Source organism: Apodemus sylvaticus, chromosome 1 (assembly GCF_947179515.1).
Source record: "Apodemus sylvaticus chromosome 1, mApoSyl1.1, whole genome shotgun sequence".
Lineage (NCBI taxonomy): Eukaryota > Metazoa > Chordata > Mammalia > Rodentia > Muridae > Apodemus > Apodemus sylvaticus.
In genome coordinates, this window is record NC_067472.1 from 178,074,493 (window position 1) to 178,099,250 (window position 24,758).

Below are 24,758 nucleotides of genomic sequence, written 5' to 3' on the forward strand. Positions count from 1 at the left end.
GAGTTTGGGTGTGTGAGAATCACAGGCAATTCAAAAGAAGATCTGCATCTTGAATGATTTCCCCCCTTACCCAGAGCTTTTACATGGTGGCAATGCAGGTTTATCCTTGCAGCTGGGACCTCAACATGAGGAGCAATAGAAGCTGTGCTAGCATGCTCAGGGGCCAGAGACGAAAGGGAGCGAAACCCTGCAGCCGAGTCAGCACATCCCACTTCTTAAGGCAGGGATGTCTCCTCTTCTGCGGGTAGCCTTTCAGAGTCCCAGCTTTTGATTTAATTTACTGTTTAGAGCCATTGGGTTTATATTATAGAACAAACATCACCAGATCCAAAACAACTAGAGTGATACGTCTACAAAATAACTAGGACGCTCCTGTGGTCCGTGTTGGACAGTGAAAGTGACGTGTTTACAAGAGGAGCAGGCAGGAATGACAGCTGAGTGAGCACAGGACACCAGGTCTTTCCCCAGCACCTATGTTGGGCAGCTCACTATGTTGAACCTCCAGCTCCGGGGGACCAGATACTCTCTGGCCTCAGAAGCCTACACAGGAACCCCTTATAAGCACACACACATACATGATTAAGAACTAACAAAACATGCAGAGAAATAGTTAATTTGTGTTCAGGACTGACTGTCATCCTCAAACCCGCTGAAGGATTTTGTGGGCAGTGGGTCCAGACTCTTTTTGTTGTATGTTTTGGGTTTGTTGTTATTGGTTTTTAAGAATGTTTTAATGAAACATTGGTCTCAGCTTACCATGTAGCCAAGGATGACTTCAGACTCATGATCCCCCTGCCCCCACATCTCTAGTGCTGAGATTACATACGTGTAGCACATCTGCTGTGAATGGCGCTGGGAATCGAACACAGAACTTCATGAATACTAAGTAAACAACGCTAAAATGGGGCACATTCTCCATCCTCCATAAGACTTCAGAGATGACCAGTGATTATTATTAAAGAGTGCTTCATGGCCCAGTTACATGAAATGCTAGAAAGACACCTGACGTGCTGTTTACGTTTTGTTACATGTTTCTGTACAGTTTCCAGCCCTAATGCCAAGCTGGCTGACGTGTGCAGACAGACATTTAAGAATGGGAAGTGGGCTGTTTGTTCAAGGACAGGGTCCTAAAGACTCGTGCTACATGCATTTAGCCTGTGGCCATTCAGCTGGCAGTGCTTGGGAGTGCACACCACACAGGCAGACCTGAACACTGCTCATCCTATTTTTTTTTTTTTTTGCTGTTTTAATGCAAACTTTAATTGTAATTGTCTCCCTGTTAAAATACTTGACTTGTGCATTTATGAGTAGATGAAAATTTCCAAATATCAATACTGATTGGAAGCACTGCTCATTCTTAATGGCCATGTCAAGTTTACATTAAGATTGCTGCTAGATTTGTTGAATGTTACTGTTCCCTTTAGGGAAGGCGTGTGTGTGTGTGTGTGTGTGTGTGTGTGTGTGTGTGTGTGTTGAGGGGGCAATCAGGGAGGGGCTGGAGTCTATACTGAGAGGCAGGGAAAGACTAGGGACAGGGCTCCATGTATCTCCACAGGCAGAAGACCTCCCTCCTCCATGCTGGCTACTGCCCTGCCAGTGTGACCTCTCACTCACTGCTCTGTAAGGAAGCCTAATGAACTCAATGATCCCCTAGACTAATCATAGCTTGGTTTGTTATCGGGATCCTAGAAGGAATAGGCAAATTCCATCTCCCCCAGGGAGAAAGTCTAACAACAGGCTTATAGAAGGGTCACTGAGAAACAGCACAGCAAAATTTAAATTTAAATGGCACGACACAATCAAGAGGCAAAGTTTACTGTTTCTTTTCCATCATTTGGCACATATCCAAGGCACATTAGAAAATTAGAAATCATAAATTACTTTGTAGAAAAATAATCAGCCCCTCCTTTCTATACATTCACAAGTATTTCCAATAGTGTGCACAGAAGCATTTCCCCTTTACAAAGTCCTTTGAAAGTGGACTTGGGGTGAACTCATGTCTGCAACTTTAGGATCAGGAACATAAAAAAATAATAGAATCTATAGAAAGTTATAAAAAGGAATCAATGGCAACAAATTCTAACTTAAATGCTGACCTGGTTTGTGCTCTAAGTTTTGAATCTGAATCAAAAGACTTAAGATGTGCCAAAGCTGCTCTCCGGTAACCATCCGTCAGGTGTGCTGTGTCGGGGAGGCTCTTAACGGAAAGGAGGGAGCAGAAATCGGTGCAGGTAAACGTGCAGTGACCCGGGGGGTCTATGTTGGTGGGAAAGTGACGGCCAGCTTTCCCCATACACGTGGTGTAGAACAAGGCAGAACGGTAGGTCCTTTTCACTGGGACGGACATCAGAACAGCATTTGGGCATCCTCCAGTTCAAGTGTTTCCAGGTTCCGTTTCTTCATCCTGATGGGATGCTTCTCTGCCTGGCATCTACAGTTCCATAAGACCGATCCTGCATCTCTGACTTCTCCTGGACCTAGGGATCCTCCTAGCGTAAGGTTTGCCTACTTATCCACCTCACAGACATTTAGCACCTTCCAGCCAGAGGAGGTCAGAACTGGCGGTGAAGCCTCTGCCTGTGACCAGGAAACCCAAATGCTGAGATGGGAGGGGCTCGTTCACCTCCCCCCCATTCCTTTTCAAGTATGTTAGTTAGCTTTGAAGAGGAGAGGGAGGTAAATCCGAGGGGCTGTCTCTCAAGCTGGTTATTGAAAGTATACGTAGTTCTACACTGTGTGCATGCTCACCGCCTCACTGTAGACTCGTGTCTCCATAGCAGATTTACCAGTCCCTTACTGCTAAGATGGAGAAACACCAGCTTCGTGGGTGGTCAGGTGGCCAGTCACCTCTGGGACCTGGAGTATGGCTGCGTCATTGACTGTGTGTCTGCGGACCATCGGCCGGTGTCCTGAAGCAGCCTGTCTCGGCACAGGCCTCTCTGGGAGCCCCTTGTGTCCTTCCTCAGAGGTCTGATACCTGCTTTCTGACAAGTCACTCCGCTTTCCTGCGACTCTTCGCTTCTCTGCCTGAAGAAGAGAGAAAACTTACTTCATGGCAGTGCCATGCTTTAAACCACCGGGATGGCAGCGCCCCGCGCCTCCTATAATGTGTCAGGCAATACACTCAGAATCCCACAGGCACAGTGGCCACCGGAATGTGGCGATGGTGCCTGTGGTGCTCTGTGTGATACAAAGTGCTCTGTGATTTTTTTAATCTCTGATCATATGTGCGGTTGCTGCTCTGGCAAGGAAACCACACAGTAAGAGCATGTGACTGTCACGTAGCAAGGGAAGGGGACACCTGACTGACGTCAAAGCTGATACATGCCCTGTTCAGGAGCAGGATATAAGCAAGGCTATGGGAAATTAAAGTGGAAATCACATTTTATCATGCAAGCTGGGCCTGGCAGTTCATACCTATAACCCCAGCCCTTGGGAAACTGAGGCAGGAAGATCACCATGAGTTTGAGGCTAGTCTGCGTTATAGTATGAAACTTTGTCTCAAAAAGGGTGGGGTGCTAAATCTGCCACATTAATTATGGAATACATTCTCTAAAATGACGGTTTGCAAGTTGTATGCATTTGCCCAGCAAACCTGGTGGCATGTGCACTGTCTATTCTTCCTCTTCAGCAGATGGGAAAGGCACGTGATTCTGAGAAGCCTCCCTTTGCAGTAGAATAGACTGTATCCAGGGCCTTTTTAAATGAATTCAGGAGGAAACTGGGTACATAAAGAACTCTGTGTTTGGGGGAGGTGTGGGGGGCATACAACATTATGTCATCTATACTGTCCTTATTTCAAATATTACAAAGCAGTAAGCTCTGGCCCAGTCTGATTTCTGTAAACACCAAATTGCAGTTTTCCATTTACACGGCTTCCCATGTCTCCCTGACTTTCTCGGCTCAGGCCTGCAATTTTATACTTTTTGAAGACAGGGTCTCAGTATGTAGCCCTGGCTGGCCTTGAATTCATAGAGATCCACCCACTCCCACCTCCCGAGTGCTAGGATTCAAGGCATGTGCCACCAGGCTTGTCCAGGGCTGTAGTTGTAAATTTACTCTTTTTTTTTTTTTTTTTTGTTTTTTGTTTTTTGTTTTTTCGAGACAGGGTTTCTCTGTGTAGCCCTGGCTGTCCTGGAACTCACTCTGTAGACCAGGCTGGCCTCGAACTCAGAAATCCACCTGCCTTTGCCTCCCAGAGTGCTGGGATTGCAGGCGTGCCCCACCACCGCCTGGCTGTAAATTTACTCTTAAGTCCACACTCTTGTCTGCTCCTCTGTAGAGCTTAAGTCTTCACTGTTGCTAATTCTTTCAACGAGGGAGATCATAAAATGAAGGTGACTGTTGAGAAATGTCCTTTGTCGATTATTTTTTTTTAAGCTAGGTCATAAGCCCCTACCGTGTAATCACTCACCTCCTGGAGAGAATGTCCGGTAAGATCAGGCACACTTCTATCCCTTCCCATAGTCTCCCTTGAAGTCCTCTCCCTGAGATGCAAGACAAACCAAGTATTAATCCAAAACAAAGTTAAATAACTGGATAATGATATAAAGCCCACTGGCCACAAGATGGCAGCATTGCATGGGCAGTTAAAGCCACACATATTCCCAGCATCATCCCCACTCCACCCCACCCCACCCCACCCCCGGGCCTCCAGAGAAGCAAAACGCAGGGTCTAAACCACCAAAATCAACTTGAACTAGATACTCACTGGAACCGCCCCCCTGGGTTAATGAGGCAAAACTGTCTCCTAAAAGGTTCCTCTGGCAAGTTGTACATTTTGGGGTTCCCTGTGAATAAAACAGCAAAACACTTGAAAACTTCATAAAGGTGACTTTGCAAAGCACGCACACACACACACACACACTCTGATTTCCTAGCGTACCAAAATTTGGAAAGCTAAGTGCTAAATTTGCTTTTATAACCCTGCAGATGGCTATTCCTTGCTAGGCAAACCCTGATAAGGCAGAACCGAGTCTTCCTCTGGATGCTTCTCATCCGGGGCGGTACAGCAAGGCCCCCCAGGACTTTCTAGGATACCAGTGGGTTTATCCACCTGTTGCAACTGTATTCATACTTGATTTTGAAAAGCTCATAAAACAGAATCCCTTCTAAATAACCTTAAAAAACATAAAACAAGAAAGTGCTCATTCGAGGCAGTGTTGGGCAGGAACCCAATCACTTGGTGCTCCTGCAAACTGGAAACAAGAAGGCCCCAGAGAGACAGCTCACTGCCTAAGGCACTGTACTATTCTTAGATACGATACAGCTCTGGATCCCAGGAGACACAACCACCTGCAACTCTGGATGCAAGGGATCTGCTGCCCTCTCTGGACTTCATGAGCACAAGTATCTCCACTCCTGTGCACTTACACATAACTGAAAACAAACAAACAAACAAAAAGCTTGAGAGCTAGAGAGATGGCTCAGCGGTTAAGAGCACTGACTGCTCTTCCAGAGGTCCTGAGTTCAAATCCCAGCAACCACATGGTGGCTCACAACCATCTGTAATGGGATCCAATGTCTGAAGACAGCTACGGTGTACTCATATACATAAAATAAATACGCTGCCTAGTATGTGCTAGGGAATCCTTAGGCTCTAAGGTCTGAGAGGCTCAGGCCTAGAAGAAGCTGCCATTTACCCTGCATATCGGAAACTGTATAGAACACCTGGATTTAGGGCACAAGGCAAGAGAAATTCAAGATAGTTGCTCTCTCTGGTTGTTTGTCCTCCTTCTGCAGGAGACATCATTACAATCAACCAGAAAACCAGTTCAAAAATAGCTCTTCATCTGATACATCATGATCAAGCATGGTTTCTGGGGTCCCAGTGTCCCTAACTGTCATGACAATAATTACATTTTTCATTTATAACTCAATGAAATCAGGGCTGGGGACATGGCTCAGCAGTGGAGCACCTGTTTACCATATGTGAAGCCACAGGTTCATGCCCAACACCACAGAAACCCCAAAACGAAAAAACACCGAAGGAAGTGGGACATGGCTCGGCTGCTAAAGGGCTTGCCATCAAAGTATGGAGATCCGAGTTCCAGCCTGGGCTCTGCAGCAAAGGCTCGGGGGCTCAGAGCACTGACTGCTCTTCCAGAGGACCCTGGTTTGGTTCCCAGCACCCACGTACAACTGCAACTCCAGTTCCAGGGCACCTGATGCTCTCTTCCAAGAGCAGCAAACACACATGGTACACAGACACATGCACAGGTCGGGTGTGGTGGTGCACGCTTGTAATCTTAGCACTGTGAAAGCAGAGACTGGTAGAGTCCTGTCCTCACCAGGCAGGCCTGCCTGCTCCAGGAGCTTCCACCGAAGGGGAAACCCTCTGACTACAAGTGGGGCAGCTCCTGAGGAATGACAGTGAAGGTTGACCTCCCACTTACACACACACACACACACACACACACACACTCACACATACTCACACACATCAACATACACACGCGCGCGCGCGCGCACACACACACAAACACATTAACATACACACGCACTCACACACATTAACATACACACACACATTAACACATACACCTTTCAAACACACATATACACATATATTAACCCACACATACATTCACACACATTAACACATACACACACCTTCAAACACACACACATACACTCACACACATTAATACACACACCTTCAAACACACACATACACTCGCACACAATAACACATACACATACCTTCAAACACACTCATACACTCATACACATTAACACACACACCTTCAGACACACACACACATACACACACTAACACATTAACACACACATACCTTCAGACACACACATTAACACACATATACACTAACACACATTAACACATATACACATCTTCAAACACACACACATGTACACACAATACACTCACACATCTTCACACACACGCACATGCGCGCGCACACACACACACACATGTGCGCACGCACGCATGCACGCAAGCACTCTCACCACCACCCCAAAAGCAGCACCTACCCATGAATTCCCAAACAGATGCAGGTTGAGAATTCCCAAGCACTTACATTTTCTCCTGATCTCAACAGTCACGTAACCCTCGTGGTCCGTCTCCTCGACGCTGTTTACAGATGCAACACAACCTGGCACTACCTGCAGCAACTCCATTATTTTTGAATCCTACAGTTTAAAAGGGAAGGTGTCACTGAGCTGTTGAAATGTTTTCTCTGCAGATTTTGGGTTCCCATCTAAATGTAAATACTGGTATCACTGAAACCCCTCCCTAGTTATCTCCACAACCACAAAACAACAATAAAACACATTAGGGCCCCATGGCCTGGCTACTGTGCCAGTACCTGAGGCTGGGAAATGGCTTGAGTCCAGGAGTTCAAGCCTGAGCAACGGGGAAACTGCTTCGAACAAGAATTCCGCTCTTCCATTTAGAAGCTTTGACCTGCACTAGGATCCCCAGCCTGCACATTCAATTACTGCACACACTGGGGTGAGCACAGTAGGGCTCTTACTGTATGGCTACCAGGAAGCTGTTCAGGGGCTACCGTACCCGATCTGCAGTAGAACACACTCGACATCATCGTCTTTGAGAAATAGCAAAGGAAACGTTAAGCATTATCTGTTAAGTCTCATCAACCCATTCTAGGGACACTAAAATTCACCCTTACCTTCTCACCCACTACACTTTCTTAACAAGTATACTCAGTCTCTAGATTGAGACATTTCAAAGTTTTTCTTCTTGAGGTACTAGGGATGGTACCCAGGACCTTACACATGATGGGGAGTGGCTGGCTCTACAATGAACCCCACCCCAGTCCCTCTAGGCAGGGGCTCTACCACTGAGCCATACCTTTGCCCTTAAAATTAAACAGGCATATAATTAAGTTGCATTTATAGCAACTTTAACATCTCATTGGGTTATGTGGAGTTTAAATCCTATATTCGACATGAAGACAGGAACAGAGAAAAGCAACTTTCTTTCTCTGTGATTGACTTGCTACACCGGGAAGTTGGGGATCTAAATTCTCTCAGAATCTGAAGGCTTTAAATCCACAACTAAAGCTGGGCGGTGGTGGCGCACGCCTGTAATCCCAGCACTCTGGGAGGCAGAGGCAGTCGGATCGCTGAATTTGAAGCCAGCCTGGTCTACAGAATGAGTTCTAGGACAGCCAGGGCTATACAGAGAAACCCTGTCTCGAAAAAAACAGATCTAAATCCACAACTAAAACTCTCCATTATGCTTTGGGTCTGGCAAACCGAGAACGATGTCTACCCTGCAACCTCTCAGACGTGACGGCATCTGTGTGTACCACGCCGAGGCGGCTAATAGTAGCAATTCATAGGTGTTCTACGTCCCCTTAGGCCAGTGAAGCTATCCCGGAAGCATGAGCACTGACACACTGAGCATGCCCAGACAGGGAACAATGGCAAGGATCTAGCCCTGCGTTCGGATGTCTGGCATGCTCGCTTAGCTCGGCACAGAGCACCGAAGACCTGGCTGTCGTGACCCCCGTCTGGTCTGAACACAAGGAACCCACAATGTGTCTCAGGGAGCAGGGCGCTGCCTCCTCAAGCGCTCTCCCTCACCTGCTCGGCACAGTCCACTGCCGTGTACTGCCTCTTGTTCAGGATGTCAACGGATGCTCCGTGAAACAGCAGCAGCTCCACCACCAGGGCATACCTCCCCATCACCGCCTCGTGCAGGGCCGTGTTGCCTTTGTTGTTGCAAGCGTTGATAGAGGCCCCGTGCTAGGAGAGAAACCGGACAGTGCAATCCGCGGGACTGCTCGATGTAAATTGACTTTTTTAAAAACTCCGCTTAATGGCAGAGGTGCATGCGTCACCACCACGTGTAGAAGACAGAAAAAAAAAACGTTTTGGGAGTTGATCTCTCCTCCTGGCTGTTTTTGAGGCAGGGTCTCTCTTCTGCTGCTCTTCTGAATGTGAGAACGTCTTGCCAATTCGGCTTTTCCGGCCTCTCATCCTGAGGTTGGAGTACTGGGGCATGAACCACAGGGCATCCACATTTTAAAAGAGGTTTGTTTTTATTTTATGTGTATGAGTGTTTTGCCAGTATGCATGTATATGCATTGTGTGTATGGTTTTGGAGGCCAGAAAAGGGTGCCAGATACGGTGGAGCGTGGGCGGTTGTAAGCCGCAAAGTGGGTAGTAGGAGCCAAACTTGGGTCCTCTGAAAGAAGGGCCATTAAGCCCAGCAGGGTGGTGCACGCCTTTAATGCTAGCACTAGGGAGGCAGAGGCAGGCGGATTTCTGAGTTCCAGGCCAGCCTGGTCTACAGAGTGAGTTCCAGAACAGCCAGGGCTACACGGAGAAACCCTGTCTTGACAACAAGACAGGAAGGAAGGAAAGGAAGGAAGGAGAGAAGAGAAGAGAAGAGAAGAGAAGAGAAGAGAAGAGAAGAGAAGAGAAGAGAAGAGAAGAGAAGAGAAGAGAAGAGAAGAGAAGAGAAGAGAAAAATGCTCTTAACACCACTGGTCTCACTAGTTCTAGAGCCTGGGTTCCAGGATGGAATTTAGAATTTAGATAGTTAGGGTACATGGTGGACTCTGTCTCCAAAATAAATAAATAAATAAATAAATTTTAAAAAATCTTGTTTTTTGAGATGGTGTTACTATGTAGCCCAGCCTGGCCTCAAACTCAACTTCCTGGGTGTATGGTTCACTATAAAATTCTTGGAACTTAGATTTTTTTTTCTCTTTTCCTCCAAATTTTAGGAATGTGTATGTGTGTTTCTTCTTTGTGCATGACTACTTTAAAACTGCCACCAATAATAGCCAACAGCCCACCCTGTTTCTCTGGGCCCTGGCATTTATAGACCCTCTGAAAAGTTCCCAGATTTCCAGATGTCACACACTCACAGAAACTATCTGCAGCTGACAACATCACACCCTACTAGAGCACGAGGCAAATCCTCGTCAGCTGCTGTGGACAATCTGAAGCAGCCCCCATATCCCACACCTGGGATTAAAACAGAAACATATTCTTATAATATTTCTGTTTTTTAAAGAACCCAAAATTCCAAAATTCTCACTACATTTCCTCCTCTTTGTTTTAAGCCATTAATTATGCTGGGCAGGGGAAATCATAAACAGAGACATTTTCAGTTAAATCAGTGCTTTTCGGGTCAGTGGCCACGGTTTTCAGGAGACCTCTCCTGCCCAATTCTAAGCTTTATCAATTGTGATGGGATCCACAGCTCTCCATTTCCTGTGGAGATATAAACAAGTCCACATTCCCCAACTCAAAATATCCCCAGGCTTCACCTGATGTTAACATGTCTGTACAGTACTTTTCTATTACCTGGTCTCTCCTTTGCTGAGTGTTGAGTTTTTTCTGTCTGCTTATTGTTTCCTGGCTGACAAGAGGCTATGGGCTTATACTTTTTGCTGTAGGGCTTCAAGCCGGGTGCCAAGGCTGTTTCCCAATGGTAAGGAATGTCTTGGCTATCTCTCCTGGACCTACACTCACTGGTCCAATGGCAGCCCTTGGCACGTTGCCTGCACACCCTAGGTGGAAAAGCCTAAGCCTTCTTTCTGGCTTATAGTTATAAAACAAAAACAAAAACAACAACAAAAACAACAAAAAAGCGTTGATCTTAGAGATGCCTTGTTCACAATTTTGTTGCTAATGACCAAACTTCCCACAAGTAATGCACTAAATATTTTGAGAGCTGAGAACTTTAGAAGCTTGGTCACCATCTCTTTGCAAATAACTAATACAATTAAAGCACCAGGAATTTTCGGATCTGAGCCCTCTAGCTATAGCTTGTCCTATGCTATTAGCATGGTACACGTTAGAACCAATATTGGTTGTATCTCTTATCCACTTGTCCATAGGCGCTGCCCGCACCTTTAATGGTCTAATAACTTTTTATTGAAATGTTTAACCGCCAAGGAGTCTATCAACACCAAAATTCCAAACTCTCACTGCATGGCTCTGTGGTCGAGAGTGTGTACCACTCTTGATAAGGACCTGGATATAGTTCCCATTAGACAGTTCACAACAGCCTGTTAACTCAGTTCCAGGGTTCTGATGCCCTCTTCTGGCCTCTGTAGGCATTGCAGGTACATGGTATCATACATGCAGGCAAAAACACATGTACACAAAAATAAAAACAATTCTTTAAAAACTATAAACACAAAAATTGTTTAAAAGTGGCTGGAGAGATGGCTCAGTGGTCAAGAGCACAGACTGCTCTTCCAGACGTCCTGAGTTCAATTCCCAGCAACCATGTGGTGGCTCACAACCATCTGTAATGGGGTCTGATGTCCTTTTCTCGTGTGACTGAAGACAGCGACAGTGTGCTCAAATAAAATAAATAAATCTTTTTTAAAAATTGTTTAAAAGTAAACAAAAAGCCTGGTGTGGCATGGAGGGCTCTTACCTGTAGCAGCAGTGCTGCAACTTCATGATGGCCCGCAGCACAGGCGCAGATGAGGGGCGTGTTCCCACTGAGGTCCTTTTGATTAGGTTTTGCATTGGAATCTAAGAGACATTTTGCCACCTAGTCCAGAGAAGAAAAACTTCAGTCTTAATTATATCTTAGGAAAACGAATCTTTCCTCTAAAGTGAAAGGGGACCCCCCCCCCCACCCGAGCAAAGGTATCAGTAATGGGAGCCATTCTCATCTGTGGGGGACCACTTTGTACCTACAATGCACCAGGAGCTAGGATTTCCATCTTTATAGCTACCTAAGGAGAGTTGTAGCCATTGCTCCCAATGCATGGTGGGAAGCAGTCTGCTGGACATCTGAGAGAGAGATGCAGACTGGAGACGTGGTTGGTCCTGTCTTCAAAACCCCACAGTGGAACCTCAAAGGCACATACACAGATGACTTCCCAAAGAAAACACGCTTTAGGAAGCTAATTGGTTCAAAGCCAGATGTGAGGTCACACACCTGCAATCCCTGCACTCAAGAGGCTGAGGCAGGAGGATTCAAAGTTTGAGACCAGGCTGAGTTACATACGAAGACCTTGTCTCAAAACAACAGTTAGTAATTGTAAAGTTCTGCCTTGAACTGCTATTTAAGGCCTTGGCTATACTTTATAAAATATTAAGCTATTTTGCATGGATCTAAAGGTAGTAAAGAGGCCAGCACCTTGGCAGAGGGACACACTGTTGCTGCAGTCAGAAGCACAGTGACAGTTTTACCCCACCCAGCCTGATTGGCAGTGGTGAGGGCACTGGTACCAGCCCCAGGTCGGGGGTTCCACTGTGGGAAGGAAGGAATTGCTCTGTCCTCTGGGCCTCCCCCAGCACTGCCCCAGCGAACCATCACCAAGTGAGGGTCTTGCTGCCTGGGAGCTGGTGCCCATACCTGAAAGTGCCCCTGCTGGCAGGCCAGGTGGAGCGGGACGGCTTGGCTTGTGTTTCTGGCACCGGAGTAGGCACCGTGCTTCAGCAGGAGGGGGACGAGGTCTGTCCGGCCATGCAGGGCAGCCATATGCAGGGGTGAGAAGCCATCCTGGTTGGTCACATTCACACCAAGCCCACTGGCAGGAATCCTTGCCAGTTTCTAGAAAAGGCAGAAGTTGTAAAGAAATGGCGTTAGGACTTAAGAGGCTAGGCGGGGGTAGGGGTGGGGGTGGGGGTGGGGGTGGGAAGTAGCTCCTTGCTCCCCCATAGCTCCCAGGCAAATTTTGGGATCAGAGAGGGACCTGGACTCATTCATCATGGCCCATAAGTGACTTCCCACTTCTTCAGAAGGAGATGAGATACCAAAAGACCGACTTCTATATTTCAACAGAATAAGCCCTCCCCAAGAATGTCTTATTGTGTCAGGAAGGAACTCCACAGGTACAAATCGTGGAAGGGGCGCCCCATGAAATGTAATGGAGAGAACCAAGCCTGTTTAATACATATGACTGGACACTGGACACCAACCCTAACTCCACACACATAAACTGGAAGGCATCACAGCCGCCACAATGGTTCCTTGGGGGAACAGAAAGCCTATCACTGTAGTGCTTGAAGATGTGGCTAGTTGCCAATGAAACACACATCAGCATCAGGAGTGACAGAGCCCAAAGCTCAGGAGACAGACTGTGGGTCTCCAGGGATGAGGGCAAGGGTTGGCATTCACGAGCAGCAGAGCACTGAGACACAGACACGGTCTCTCTTCATGACGGCGCTTAGGAGGAGACTGTGCACCAAAGCCGGCGGGGTGAGTAGCACAGCTGTAATCCTAGCCCCTGGGTAAAGCAGGAGGGTCAGGACTCCAAGGTCATCCTCAACTGCAAAAGGGGTTTGAAGCCAGCCGGAGTTAAACAGCCGAGTCACCTACACGTGTGCCAACCCTCCTGAAACAGCCACCCCCACTTCACCGTCGTTTTTAATCCTGAAACTGCCTTCTTATCCCTGGTGGTTTCTAAAGTCATGATGAGAGGACAGTGATCAGCGAAAAGGCAAACAACACTGTGTCGTGGAGCTTCTCACCGAGAAGCTGGAACTCACTGTATGTAACTCACCCAAGAATAAAAAGAGGGCTGTAGAGATGGCTCGGCAGTTAAAACCACTGGCTTGCTCTTCCAGAAGATCCAAGTTCAGTTCCCAGCACCCACAAGGCAGGTCACAGCCATTTACCCCAGTCACAGGGCATCTGATGCCCTCTTCTGGGATTCACGGGCACTGCACACTCAAGGGCACTGCACACATGGGGTGCATTTATACTCACACAGGCAAAACATCTCTGTGCATAAAATCAAAATAAAGCCTGGCATGGGTGTGCATGCTTTTAATCCCAGCACTCATGAGGTCCAGAGGCAGGCATATCTTTGTGAGTTCGAGACCAGCCACCCTAATCTACACCTGATCTACATAGTTGACTTCCAGTCAGGGGTACTTAGTAAGACTCTGTCTCAAAAACGAATGAATGAATGAATGAGTGAATGAATGGTGGGTTGAAAATGACCAAAGAAGAAATGATGTTCTCAGCCCTTATCTGACTACACAGTCCCTCCAAGATGCCTGTGCCAATCATGAATTACTTAAAGCAAAGGACTTCCTAGGCAGAAGAAAAGAAGGGGCCTCCCACCCCATCCTGCCCCACGGATGCAGGCAGAGCCAAACCTTCTGAGCTGGAGCACACTTGGGACACTGGCATAAGGGGTGACAGAATTCAAGATCCACCGTGCTGATGGCGTCGTCCACCTCGTCTAGGTCATCCTCCGTCCACTCCAAAAGGTATCGCACCTGGTGGTGGGCAATGAGGAGAATCGGGAACTTGATTACTCTGATACCTTTACCAGCGGCTTGACACTTGCACACACATATGCACATGCACGCACACACTTAGTAAATCAGCTCCCTGGACTACTGCTGTCACTGTTGAAGTGCATTTGTTCCTCAATAGATAAATCTGCACTCCACCTGTGCTCAAGTTGTTCTAGGTCCCCCTGGGTAGCATAGAAGGATAACCTATCATTTTCTAGCATACAAGTCTTTGCCCCATCTTAAGAGGGGCAGACTGAAGCTGGTTGGGGGACAAGCTTTTGCACCCTGGCCCCCAGTGCACGCACCTATGCCACCTATCCAGGTGTGATAGTTTCTATAAGCTCAGCCCAGGGAGTGACACTATAAGAAAGTGTGGCCCTGTTGGAGTAGGTGTGGCCTTGTTGGAGAAGGGGTGTCACTGTGGGTGTGGGCTATAAGACCCTCATTCTAGCTGCCTGGAAGTCAGTCTTCCACTAGCAGCCTTCAGATGAAGATATAGAACTCTCAGCTCCTCCTGTACTATGCCTGCCTGAATGCTGCCATGTTCCCATCTTGATGATAATGGACTGACCCTCTGAACCTGTAGGCCAGCCCCAATTAAATGACTTTATAAGACTTGCCCTGGTCATGCATGGTGTCTGTTCACAGCAGTGAAACTCAAAGATCCGAGGCCAACCCCAGATCCTCCCTTGCCACCCAACAGAAAGAAAGTTCATGATGAGTCCTCAATGTTGTGTTCCAGAGCACACGAAAATCCCTAATCCCACACCACGGTCCTGCCAGTACCACATGCCAGCACGCAGGGCCAAAGCAAAGAAACCTTCAGACAAGATATGCTGGGTGGAGCTGGGCAATGGTGGCACATGCCTTTAATCCCAGCACTTGGGAGGCAGAGGCAGGTGGATTTCTGAGTTCGAGGCCAGCCTGGTTTACAGAGTGAGTTCCAGGACAGCAAGGGCTATACAGAGAAACCCTGTCTCGAAAAAACACCAAAAAAAAAAAAAAAAAAAAAAAGAGAGAGAGAGAGAGAGAGAGAGAGAGAGAGAGAGAGAGAGAGAGATATGCTGGGTAGAGCATCCACTAGTTACTAGGACCTAAAACTTGAGAAGACAGCAGGTGTGGTGGCTGGGACCTGCAATTCTGTCCCCCCAGAGGGACTGAAAGTTCAAAGCCAGCCTTAACTGCATAGTAAGCTCCTGCCCCTCCCCCAAAGAAAACTATCACTACATGAGTTCCTTTGAGAAAGAAAGCAGCCACAGACAGGCATTTGTAAGCTTCCCTGCAGGTCTTCAGGGGCCAGCATAGGCCTGTAAGGAGGGCAGAGCTTGTGGGGGGTCCCCATCAATGCCAAGCCTCCTGTCCCCTTTCAGATCCTATTTTGGGGTGGCAATTACAAAATCAGCCAGCTCAGATCTCAGGGCAGGAACCAGATTGACAAGTAGCCTTGTGACAGACAAGGTCAGTATAGATGGTGACTCGGGGCACTGCATGGGTTGCTACTGACCACGCCTTCCCTAAGTGGCCTGCACCCCATCCCAGTGGGAGGCAGAGCAGACGGGTCGTGACCTGGGTTAGTCACTGCTTGTTGAATAGACTATGTATCAGGGTCCCACGGTGGCCTTTAAATACCTAAAGACCACGGGAATACTGGGTTTTCCAGAGATGGTTTCACGAGAGGACCAGCCCGACAGCAGCTCGGTGTAGACGCCTGTGCCTTCCAGAGAGCCGTGTGTCATTTTGATCTGACACCAGCCTCTGAGAAAGGCGGATCTATGGCAACTGTGTAAATTCCTTTTGTCCCAGAAGCTATCAGATGAAACCCAGATGTTCCTGTTTACCACCTCTGCAATGGTTTGACTATCAAATCTCCCAAGCAGGCTAGAGGTTGGATGTCTGCACCCCAGCTACTGGCGCTGCTTCAGGGGTGGGGGGACTAGCTGGAGGGAGAGGGGACCCTGGGGTGGGCCCTGGTGGAGGGGTTCTGTGACCTCCCACACTTTGCTCCCTCCTCACTCTGCCTCTAAAAGCGCTGTTATTGCACGCATGTTTGCATGTGCGCGCATGTTTGCATGTGTGCACACGCTTGGCGGGTCTGGGAGGTCATACTCATGCCACAGCACAAGTGTGGAGGTCGGAGCAGAAGCCAGCGCTGTGATGGGTTCCAGGGATCGAAAGAGGCCATCAGGCGTGTGCGGCAAGCCCCTCTCCTCACTAAGCCATCTCACAGGCCCTCTTTCTAGACTTTTTTTTTTTTTTTTTTTTTTTTTTTTTTGGCTATCACAAGGTGAAGAAATTCATCTGCCACCCCGGAGTTTCAACCACAGTGGTGTTCTGCCCAAATGCATGGAACTCAGCAACACTGGTGAGTCCCCTGACACCAGAGGCTGAAACGATTCTCTTCTCTCCAGTTGTCCTGTCACCATGGCAACACGAGTAACAGACAGGGCTCACTCAGTCTTCAGTGAAAAACACTCTTTTTTTTTTTTGAAAGATTTATTTATTAGTGTGTGTGTGTGTGTGTGTGTGTACGCGCCTCATGAGTATATGAGCCCCATATGCATGCCTGACACCTACAAAGGCCAGACAGTGTTAGAGTCCCCTGGAACTGGAGTAGGTCACAACTATAAGTCCCCTGCTCTGGGTGCTGGGAATAATACCAGGTCCTCTGAAAGAGCAGTGAATACTTTTAACCACAGACATCCTTCCAGCTACAAATAAAGCACACGTCTAGTATTTTGTTTTGTTTTTGAGACAGTATTAGTCCTGGCTGTCCTAGAACTCACTCTGCAGACCAGGCTGACTTCAAACTCAGAGATCCTCCTGCCTCTGCCTCCCAAGTGCTGGGATTAAAGGGGTGCACTACCATCCTGCCAGCCACCTACCACCCCACCACCAGCAGCCTTCCAAAAGCACTCTTGAGAGCTGTGACATGCCTTCAGAAGATGACTCATTCAGAGCTCCAGGTTTGCTAAGCAAGGGCTGCTTCCAGGAAGCAAAGGGAAACTGCCCATGGGTCGCCGCGGCAGACTTCCTCTACTGGCTGCTGGTGGTGTGAGTCCCATCCTCGCTGTGACATCCAAAGCCTCAAGCCTGCTGGCCGAGGAAGGGGCCGGATGCCCACATACTGTTGCTGAGTTTCGCTCGACCCCGGCTATGTTTGCCTCCCCCGCACCCCCCCACCCCCCCCACCCCCTCCACCCCCCCCACCCCGGCTTTTCTCTTTCCTGAACCTTGGTCTGGATTCCTGCCAGCATCCCTTTGACTCCCAAAATAGCAATGTCTCTAGAAGGCCAGGGGCGGGGGCGGGGCGGGGAAGGGGCGGGAATGAGTGGGGAGGGGAGGGGAAGGGCGGGGCAGAGCAGGGTCTTGCTTGCTATGCTCTTCCGCCCTGGGAAACCCTGCCAGCACCATACTAAAGTACATACCAAAGTCACCGAAGCCACCACCTTCGAGGGAGAGCTTACAGAGAAACCACATAGCTAGAGACTCTCAGAGGCCGGAGACATGAGTGCAGCCACTTCAAGCTAAGAGCTTTGAAAGTGTGCTTTCTTGGGATTTTAATCTCAAAATATCCCACACAAGCTCCTATTCTGACACTCACTCACTGGGCTGCTATTCATATCATACCCTGAAGGCCGCAGAGCCTTTAGGAGTCTGGACCTGGCTATGGAAGGTCCTGCACAAGGGACAGGCCTCTGGAGGTCACGCCCACCCCTGGCTGTCTCTAGTTCCCCGTTGCTTCCCGGTCCACCCCGTGTGAGGAGCTGCTGCCTCCTGATCCCACCACCAAGCTGTCTCTGCAATAGTAGACTGAACTCAGAAGCTGTGAGCAAACCCTCTTTCTCTTCAGTCCCGAGCACCAGGCATTTTGTCACAGTGAAGAGAAGGTCAATCTCTGAAAAACTCACCATTTCCAGATCGCCATCGGCAACTGCCCTTAGAAGCTTTTCTACCTTAATGGAAGGAAAAAGCGAGTCAAGGAAACGGTTTTAACAACACCAGAATAACAGAAATGACATGGCGTTCTGGAGCCCTGGCGGCCAGAATTCTGGCTAGCGGCTCACTCGGTGCCTTTCGAATGGATCCCCAAAACTGTTCATCTAGAACATTCTAAAAGCTGCACGGAACCGGCTCCCACTTCACACAGACTGGAGCTGCTGGTTATGCGGGGGGCGAAGCGACAGTGGCCTTAGCACAATAAGGCTTTTGTCCTTTTGCTTAGTGGCACTGGGAGCGGAACCTGGGGCTTTAAGCATCTCGGCAAGCGGTCTCCCTGGGAGAGACCCCCAGTGCTCTTACTTCGTATTTTCAGGACAAGAGTCTCACTAGCTTGTTCAGGCTGAGCCACGCACTCACATTTCAGCCCAGGGGAGCCAAGCCAAGGGGGTCTTCCTGCCTCACCCTCCTGGGGAGCCAAGAGGTGTCTGTCACCAGAGCCAGGTGAGGATCACTTCTGAGGAAGCCAGCCACCATGATCCTCAGACACTCAGCTAGCACAGTTTGATAGGGGAGGAGTCTGAGAGTAGACACCCCTTCCCAAGAACAAGTGCAGGCCTCTGAGGGACTGGGTGCCCTGTGGGCACACAGTGGCTTGCCCTTTTGTGACCCTACATGGAGCTCCCGAGGAGAAAGCCTTGGGGGTTACTGGATGACTGACCGCTCCAGGGTGGTCAGTGACTCCACAGAGAACAACGGAACTGTGAGGCAATGATCTCCACCTCCGCTGAAGGAGGAGACAGATGCAAAGGAAAGAAAAACCAAGCACGGCAGCTCATGCCTTTAATCCTAGCACTTAGGAGGCAGAAGCAGGCAGATCTCTGTGAGTTCGAGGCTGGCCCGGTGAACATAACTAGTTTCAGGACAGCCAGGGTTACACAGAGAAACTACTGTGGAAAACAAAAGACAAACACAAAAGATAAAAGTTTTACAGGGATGTTCATGGGGTGGGGACAGAGGATGGACTTTGAGAGTCTGACACTAGAACTCTCAGCTTTATCCACGTATATTTTTCTTAGAATATAGTGTCCTTGTCTATTGCGTGTCCTGCCCCAGATCTGTGTCTGTCTCTCTCTGTGTCTCTGTGCTCCCAGCCCCTCCCTCCTCATACTCACACATTCCAAACACTGCTAGGGAGAAAAGGCCCAGAAGAGACAGAAGGATGAAGAGCACAAGACACACAGTTGGGCGTGTCTCAAAGGCATTGACCTTGGAGTACACAAACTGGCTGTCCTATAATCTGTAAGCAGACTTCAGGCCGGCAGGCAGCTGCGGTCAGCCCACAGTGGTGTAATTGGCCCGCCCTTTTACAGACTGGTCTGCCCATCTCCCAGGCTGGCCCGCCCATCTCACATGTTGGCCTGCCCATCTCACATGTTGGCCTGCCCATCTCACATGTTGGCCTGCCCATCTCCCAGGCTGGCCCGCCCATCTCCCAGGCTGGCCCGCCCATCTCACAGACTTGTCCGCCCATCTCCCAGGCTCACCTCCCTGTAGTCCTTTTTGAGCTCTTCTTGCCGGAAGCTCGCCGATATGGAAGAAAAGCTGGAGGTGGAGGAGCCCTGGCTGATGGAATCCACTGAGTGTGTAGGGGACTGTGCAGGGACCTGGAGGGGAAGGAGGCACAGGCGACAAAAGGGACATGGGTATGGTCAGGCCCGGAGGAGAGTGCCAAGCTCCGGGGACATCAGGGAGCATGGCCCTAGACTTATATATAGACTCACCTCAGAAGGCCTTGGCCTCCGGTCAGAGGGAAGACGATGAGCTTCCATGATAGACAGAATCTAGAGGACAATGGGCACAGGAAAGGCATCCAATGAGATGGCCTACATCAAGCTCTCGGCAGCCCCAGCCCCATCGCCTGCCAGTCCCCGGGAGAGGTCAGAGGAGAAGGTCTCAGATGGCCTTGGCTAACGCTGGGGTCTGGACAGACTGCTCAGCAGGTTCAAAGCACTCGCTGCCAAGCTCAAAGGCGGAAAGATCTACCTTCGAGTTCAATGCACATTTGAGTGGCGTTTCTTTCAGTCTGTTCTGGACTGCTGTCGGGGCTCCGTTCTGCAGCAGCGTCTCGATGATGCCCTCGTAACCCCAGCGCGCAGCAATGTGCAGGGCTGTGTCTCCTTTCTCGTTACCAATATCCAACCTGCAGGCCTGGACATCATAGTAGACCAGGGCCTTCACACACTGCAAAGACACAGCAAAATCCTGGTTCTCTAACATGAAAGCCAAGGGCAAGGTCAGTCCCTCCCTCAACCGTGGTCCATGCCCTGGTCTGACCAAGGCTCCACTCGCCAAGACAAAATATGAAACCTAGCAGTTACAATTCAAGGGTTCCACATTCCCTGATCTGGACACCTCATTTTTTTCAAAAGAATCCAACTAGGGGCGTGGCTCAGTGGTAGATCCCCCTGCCTAGACTCCCCCAGGGAGGGGCTAGGGGCGTGGCTCAGTGGTAGAGGCCCTGCCTAGAATCTCCCAGTGAGGGGCTGGGGGCATGGCTCAGTGGTAGATCCCCCTGCCTAGAATCCCCCAGTGAGGGGCTAGGGGCGTGGCTCAGTGATAGAGCCCCTGCCTAGAATCTCCCAATGAGGGGCTGGGGGCGTGGCTCAGTGGCAGAGCCCCTGCCTAGAATCCCCAGTGAGGGGGTTGAGGGTGTGGCTCAGTGATAAATCACCTGCCTAGAATCCCCCAGTGAGGGGCTAGGGGCGTGGCTCAGTGGTGTAACATTTGTCTCTTTGTCTAGCATTCAAGGAAACCTTAGGGCAACTTCCAATAACAAGCACACTGTGACAGGGGAAAAAGCATCACCAATTGTCAATAAGAAGTGACTTATTGACACAGCCTTGCCTATCATCTCGGTGTTTGGAAAACTGAAAGAGTTTGAGGTCAGCCTGACCCTGACAGTCAGGGATGGTCTGTTTCAAAATAATCCAAAAAATAATAGAAGAAGCTTTCAAAATTCCAGAACAAGGCTGGACTGTGAGTGTATATGTTATATTGTATATGTATATTAGAAAAACATTTAAGAAAATAAAATTATATAGTGGACTGCAGAGCCATCCAAAATGAATCTCAAACTAGGGGCTGGGCAAGTATTTATCAAGAAAGTCTATGCAGATGGTGACTGCAACTGTAACTTAAAATGATGCTTCTTACTACAAAGAGCTGTTGTATAAACAGATACAAATTACATAACATCAGATACAATTTGAAATTTCTGCAAGGATATGTGTGGTGAAGCCACACCTTTGACCCCCCCTACTCACTAAACAGACCTCACAGGAAGACTGGGAGTTCAGTGCTTTCCTAAGCTACACCAGAAAAACCAGAAAGGAAAAAAAAAGTGTACCCTTTTTTTGTATACCTCTGGAAATGAGGGGGAAGACAGGTAATAGACATATACAATAGTAAAGTAACAAGCAGGAATGGAAACCACAGGGTCCTGAGATGCTGGGATAAAATGTAACAGACAGAGTTTAAGAGCCAGAAGTAGTGTGGATGAGTAAAAATGACTGAACTTTGGGGTTAGATCCCAGGGCAATTAGCTCTTACATTTCTCAATATATAGCATCCATAATACACTGAACATTGAATTGTTTTTAGTTACAGGACTATCAGATGGCTGCACTGGTAAATACACTTGTTCCACAAGCCTGAGGCTCCATCCCAGAACCCCTGTAAAGGTGTGTGTTGGTTAGTTTTTGTCAGCTTGACAAACTAAAGTTTCCTGGGAAGAGGGAACCTCAAGTATGTACACCTCCATCACACTGGCCTGTAGGCAAGTGTGTGCAGGATTTGGTGATTGATGAGGTAAAACCTTGGCCATTTTGGTGGGGCCATCCCTGAGCTGGTGGTCTTGGGTCCTATAAGAAAGCAGGCTGAGCAAGCCAGTCAGCAGCATTCCTGTGGGGTCTGTGCTTCAGTTCCTGCCTCTGGGATCTCTCCTGGAGTTACTATCCTGACTTCTTTCACAGGGACTGTGACATGCAATAAAAAATAAACAGTTCCCTCCCCAAGTTGCACATGGTCACTGCATGTCTCATAATATAGTGGGTTGTTTGCACATGGTCACTGCGTGTCTCATAATATAGTGGGTTGGTCTGATGATACTTGTATTCAAATGCTTAATTCTGTATAGCTCCAAGTGGAGCAAATCCTCAAGTAATACCAGCTTTTCTTATGCAAATCTTGCCATTGGTTAATAAAGACACCTACAGCCTGTAGCTGGGCTGAAGAGAGGCAGGCGAAGCATTGCTGCAGCTTGGGGTCTGAGGCAGAGACCAGGAGGTAGAGAGAGGAAGAAGGAAGACAGTACCATGGTGTAGTAGATCACGAACGCATGGCCGTGAGGACTGGCTAGCTGGAGTGGGAGGGGCCCAGGCAGAACATGGCAAGCGGTTTCTTGGGATTATTGACAGGAAATTAGATTAGATAGCATAGAGGGTTGATATCTGCGCAGCTCTAATGCTTTAAGGCTTCTTATAAATATAAAGGTTTGTGTCTTTTATTTAGGAACTAAACAATCAAAGGTGGGGTAGAAACCCTCAATTATTATATACCACAACACCACAGCAATAGAAACCTAACTCGGGCAAGATGGAAGGAAAGAATGGATTCCACATGGTTATCACCCTCTGATCTCCAGACATCATGGCACCCATCCCAATGTACACACACACACACACACACACACACACACACACACACGATTAAAAAGTAAATGAGAAAATTAAAATCACATACCAATGTTTCAATCACTATAACACAGAACACAACACTGGTCTAGTTTCAAATCTGTATTTGCCCATGGATGAGAGACAAAAGCAGCACTTGGGGGTGGCAGGGGCCACTTACATCCTCCTGTCCGTAGGCGCAGGCCAGGTGCAGCGGGGTGTTGCCGTTGTTGTCCTGAACCTCAGTGCTGGCCTTGTAGTGCAGCAGCAGCAGCTGGCAGAGGAGAGAAGACAGCAGCTGAGCCCCAGAAGGAGCACGGAGCACACAACTGTGTCCTTCCTGGGAGGTCACCATCATATCCTAAACATTACATAGGCTGTGCACTCCTGGCCATAAATCCAAAATTCCTTCCTTCCTTCCTTCCTTCCTTCCTTCCTTCCTTCCTTCCTTCCTTCCTTCCTTCCTTCTCTTCTCTTCTCCCAACCCCCATGCTAGGGGAGAAACCCACAGGCACTTCAGCATAGAGATACACCCCCAACTCCCCAGTCTTGAAAGGTGTCAAACTTTTAATGCAACCCAAGTAGAAAACTCCATACCATGTCTAGTGTGTCAGAGGCCTCTGACGTGTGCCAAAGCAGAGGAATACTTAAGACACTTCGAATATTATACCAAATGACCTTTAGATCAAATGCCTGATATTCCAAAATCCAAAAGGATCCAAAACACCCGAGCATTAAGGTAAAGTCTCCTCAACCTGTACCTCTATGAAAATTATGCCATTGAAGGCTGGTGAGATGGGTAAGCAGAAAAAGGCGCTTGCCACCAAGCCTGACCACCTGAGCTCAATTCCTGCAACCGAAGGGGAAAACAGATAGCAAGCTTTCCTTTGACCTCCACATGTGCACTGTGGCTCACATGCACCCATACATATGTAATATACACATAAATCATTGCTTCCCATCAACGCAAAGCTTAAAGGGAAATGTCCAGAACTCTGCCCTTCCCACCCTGAGATGACTAGGGATCTCCCCATCTCAGCCCATCTCCAGGGAGGTCCCTGGGTCTCCAGGTTCCTTATGCCCGGCAGCTAGCACTGGGTTAGTGCATGGTGCAGCTGTGAAGCCACCATGCAATGCTACACACAGCCCTGCTACTTACCGTCACACTTTGGAAGCCTTTCTGACATGCCAGATGTAAGGGAGTGGACCCATGATAGTCTGTGGCGTTCACTACAGCACCTTTGGAGACCAGGAAGTCAATGAGGGATGCCTGACCTGCAGAACAGAAGGACCTCTTGTTGATAGAGGAAACAGAGGGCTTCCCCTTACAATGCTACCTTGCTCTGGATAGCCTCGGCAGGAAACCCACCAGCAGACACAGTCCCAGCTGTACAGGAGCCAGAGCTGACACGAGTCAGGCTCTGCAGACTTGAATCACTGTGGGATGCCCTATGAAAGGATCACACCTACATCTGTTCTCAGTAATAGTGGACCAGGGACTGGCAAGATGGCCCTGTGGATATAGAGCACTGGCTGCTCTTCCAGTGGACCCAGGTTCGATTTCCAGCACCCACATGGTGTCTAACATTCGTACTCCAGTCCCCTCATTCTGAGTTGGCGTCTCACCCTGTAGCTCAAACTAGTCTTAAACTCATAATCCTCCTGCCTCAGCTTCCTGAGTGGAAGGTCTGCACCATTATAACTGGCTCAACATTATCTTTGAGGACGGAGATATGTGAACCCCAAACCACAATTCTGAAATCGTCTTAGCAGGCATTCCAGCCTGTCCTCGCTGGCCAGCAGTGGCCCCAGGCTTGGAGAGCCACATGATCCTCTTCCAGCCTGTGAGGTAGCAATGCGGCCAGCAAAACC

The 24,758-nt window shown here is 48.6% G+C and overlaps 1 protein-coding gene across 1 annotated transcript in view; it reads right to left on the minus strand.

Annotated features, from left to right (window-relative positions):
- Window positions 1-1,780: 1,780 nt before the first annotated feature.
- Window positions 1,781-24,758, minus strand: part of Ankrd27 (ankyrin repeat domain 27) — a 54,203-nt gene continuing 31,225 nt past the window's right edge. The window contains exons 16-29 of the mRNA XM_052165394.1: window positions 24,046-24,161; window positions 23,068-23,160; window positions 20,200-20,397; window positions 19,938-19,997; window positions 19,701-19,820; window positions 18,126-18,170; window positions 14,074-14,196; window positions 12,323-12,520; window positions 11,390-11,509; window positions 8,572-8,733; window positions 7,041-7,152; window positions 4,712-4,790; window positions 4,415-4,487; window positions 1,781-3,027 (exon numbers count right to left, since the gene is read on the minus strand). Coding sequence (XP_052021354.1) covers window positions 2,800-3,027; window positions 4,415-4,487; window positions 4,712-4,790; window positions 7,041-7,152; window positions 8,572-8,733; window positions 11,390-11,509; window positions 12,323-12,520; window positions 14,074-14,196; window positions 18,126-18,170; window positions 19,701-19,820; window positions 19,938-19,997; window positions 20,200-20,397; window positions 23,068-23,160; window positions 24,046-24,161 — 1,727 coding nt within the window. The 3' untranslated portion in view covers window positions 1,781-2,799. The remainder of the gene's footprint in view (window positions 3,028-4,414; window positions 4,488-4,711; window positions 4,791-7,040; window positions 7,153-8,571; window positions 8,734-11,389; window positions 11,510-12,322; window positions 12,521-14,073; window positions 14,197-18,125; window positions 18,171-19,700; window positions 19,821-19,937; window positions 19,998-20,199; window positions 20,398-23,067; window positions 23,161-24,045; window positions 24,162-24,758) is intronic.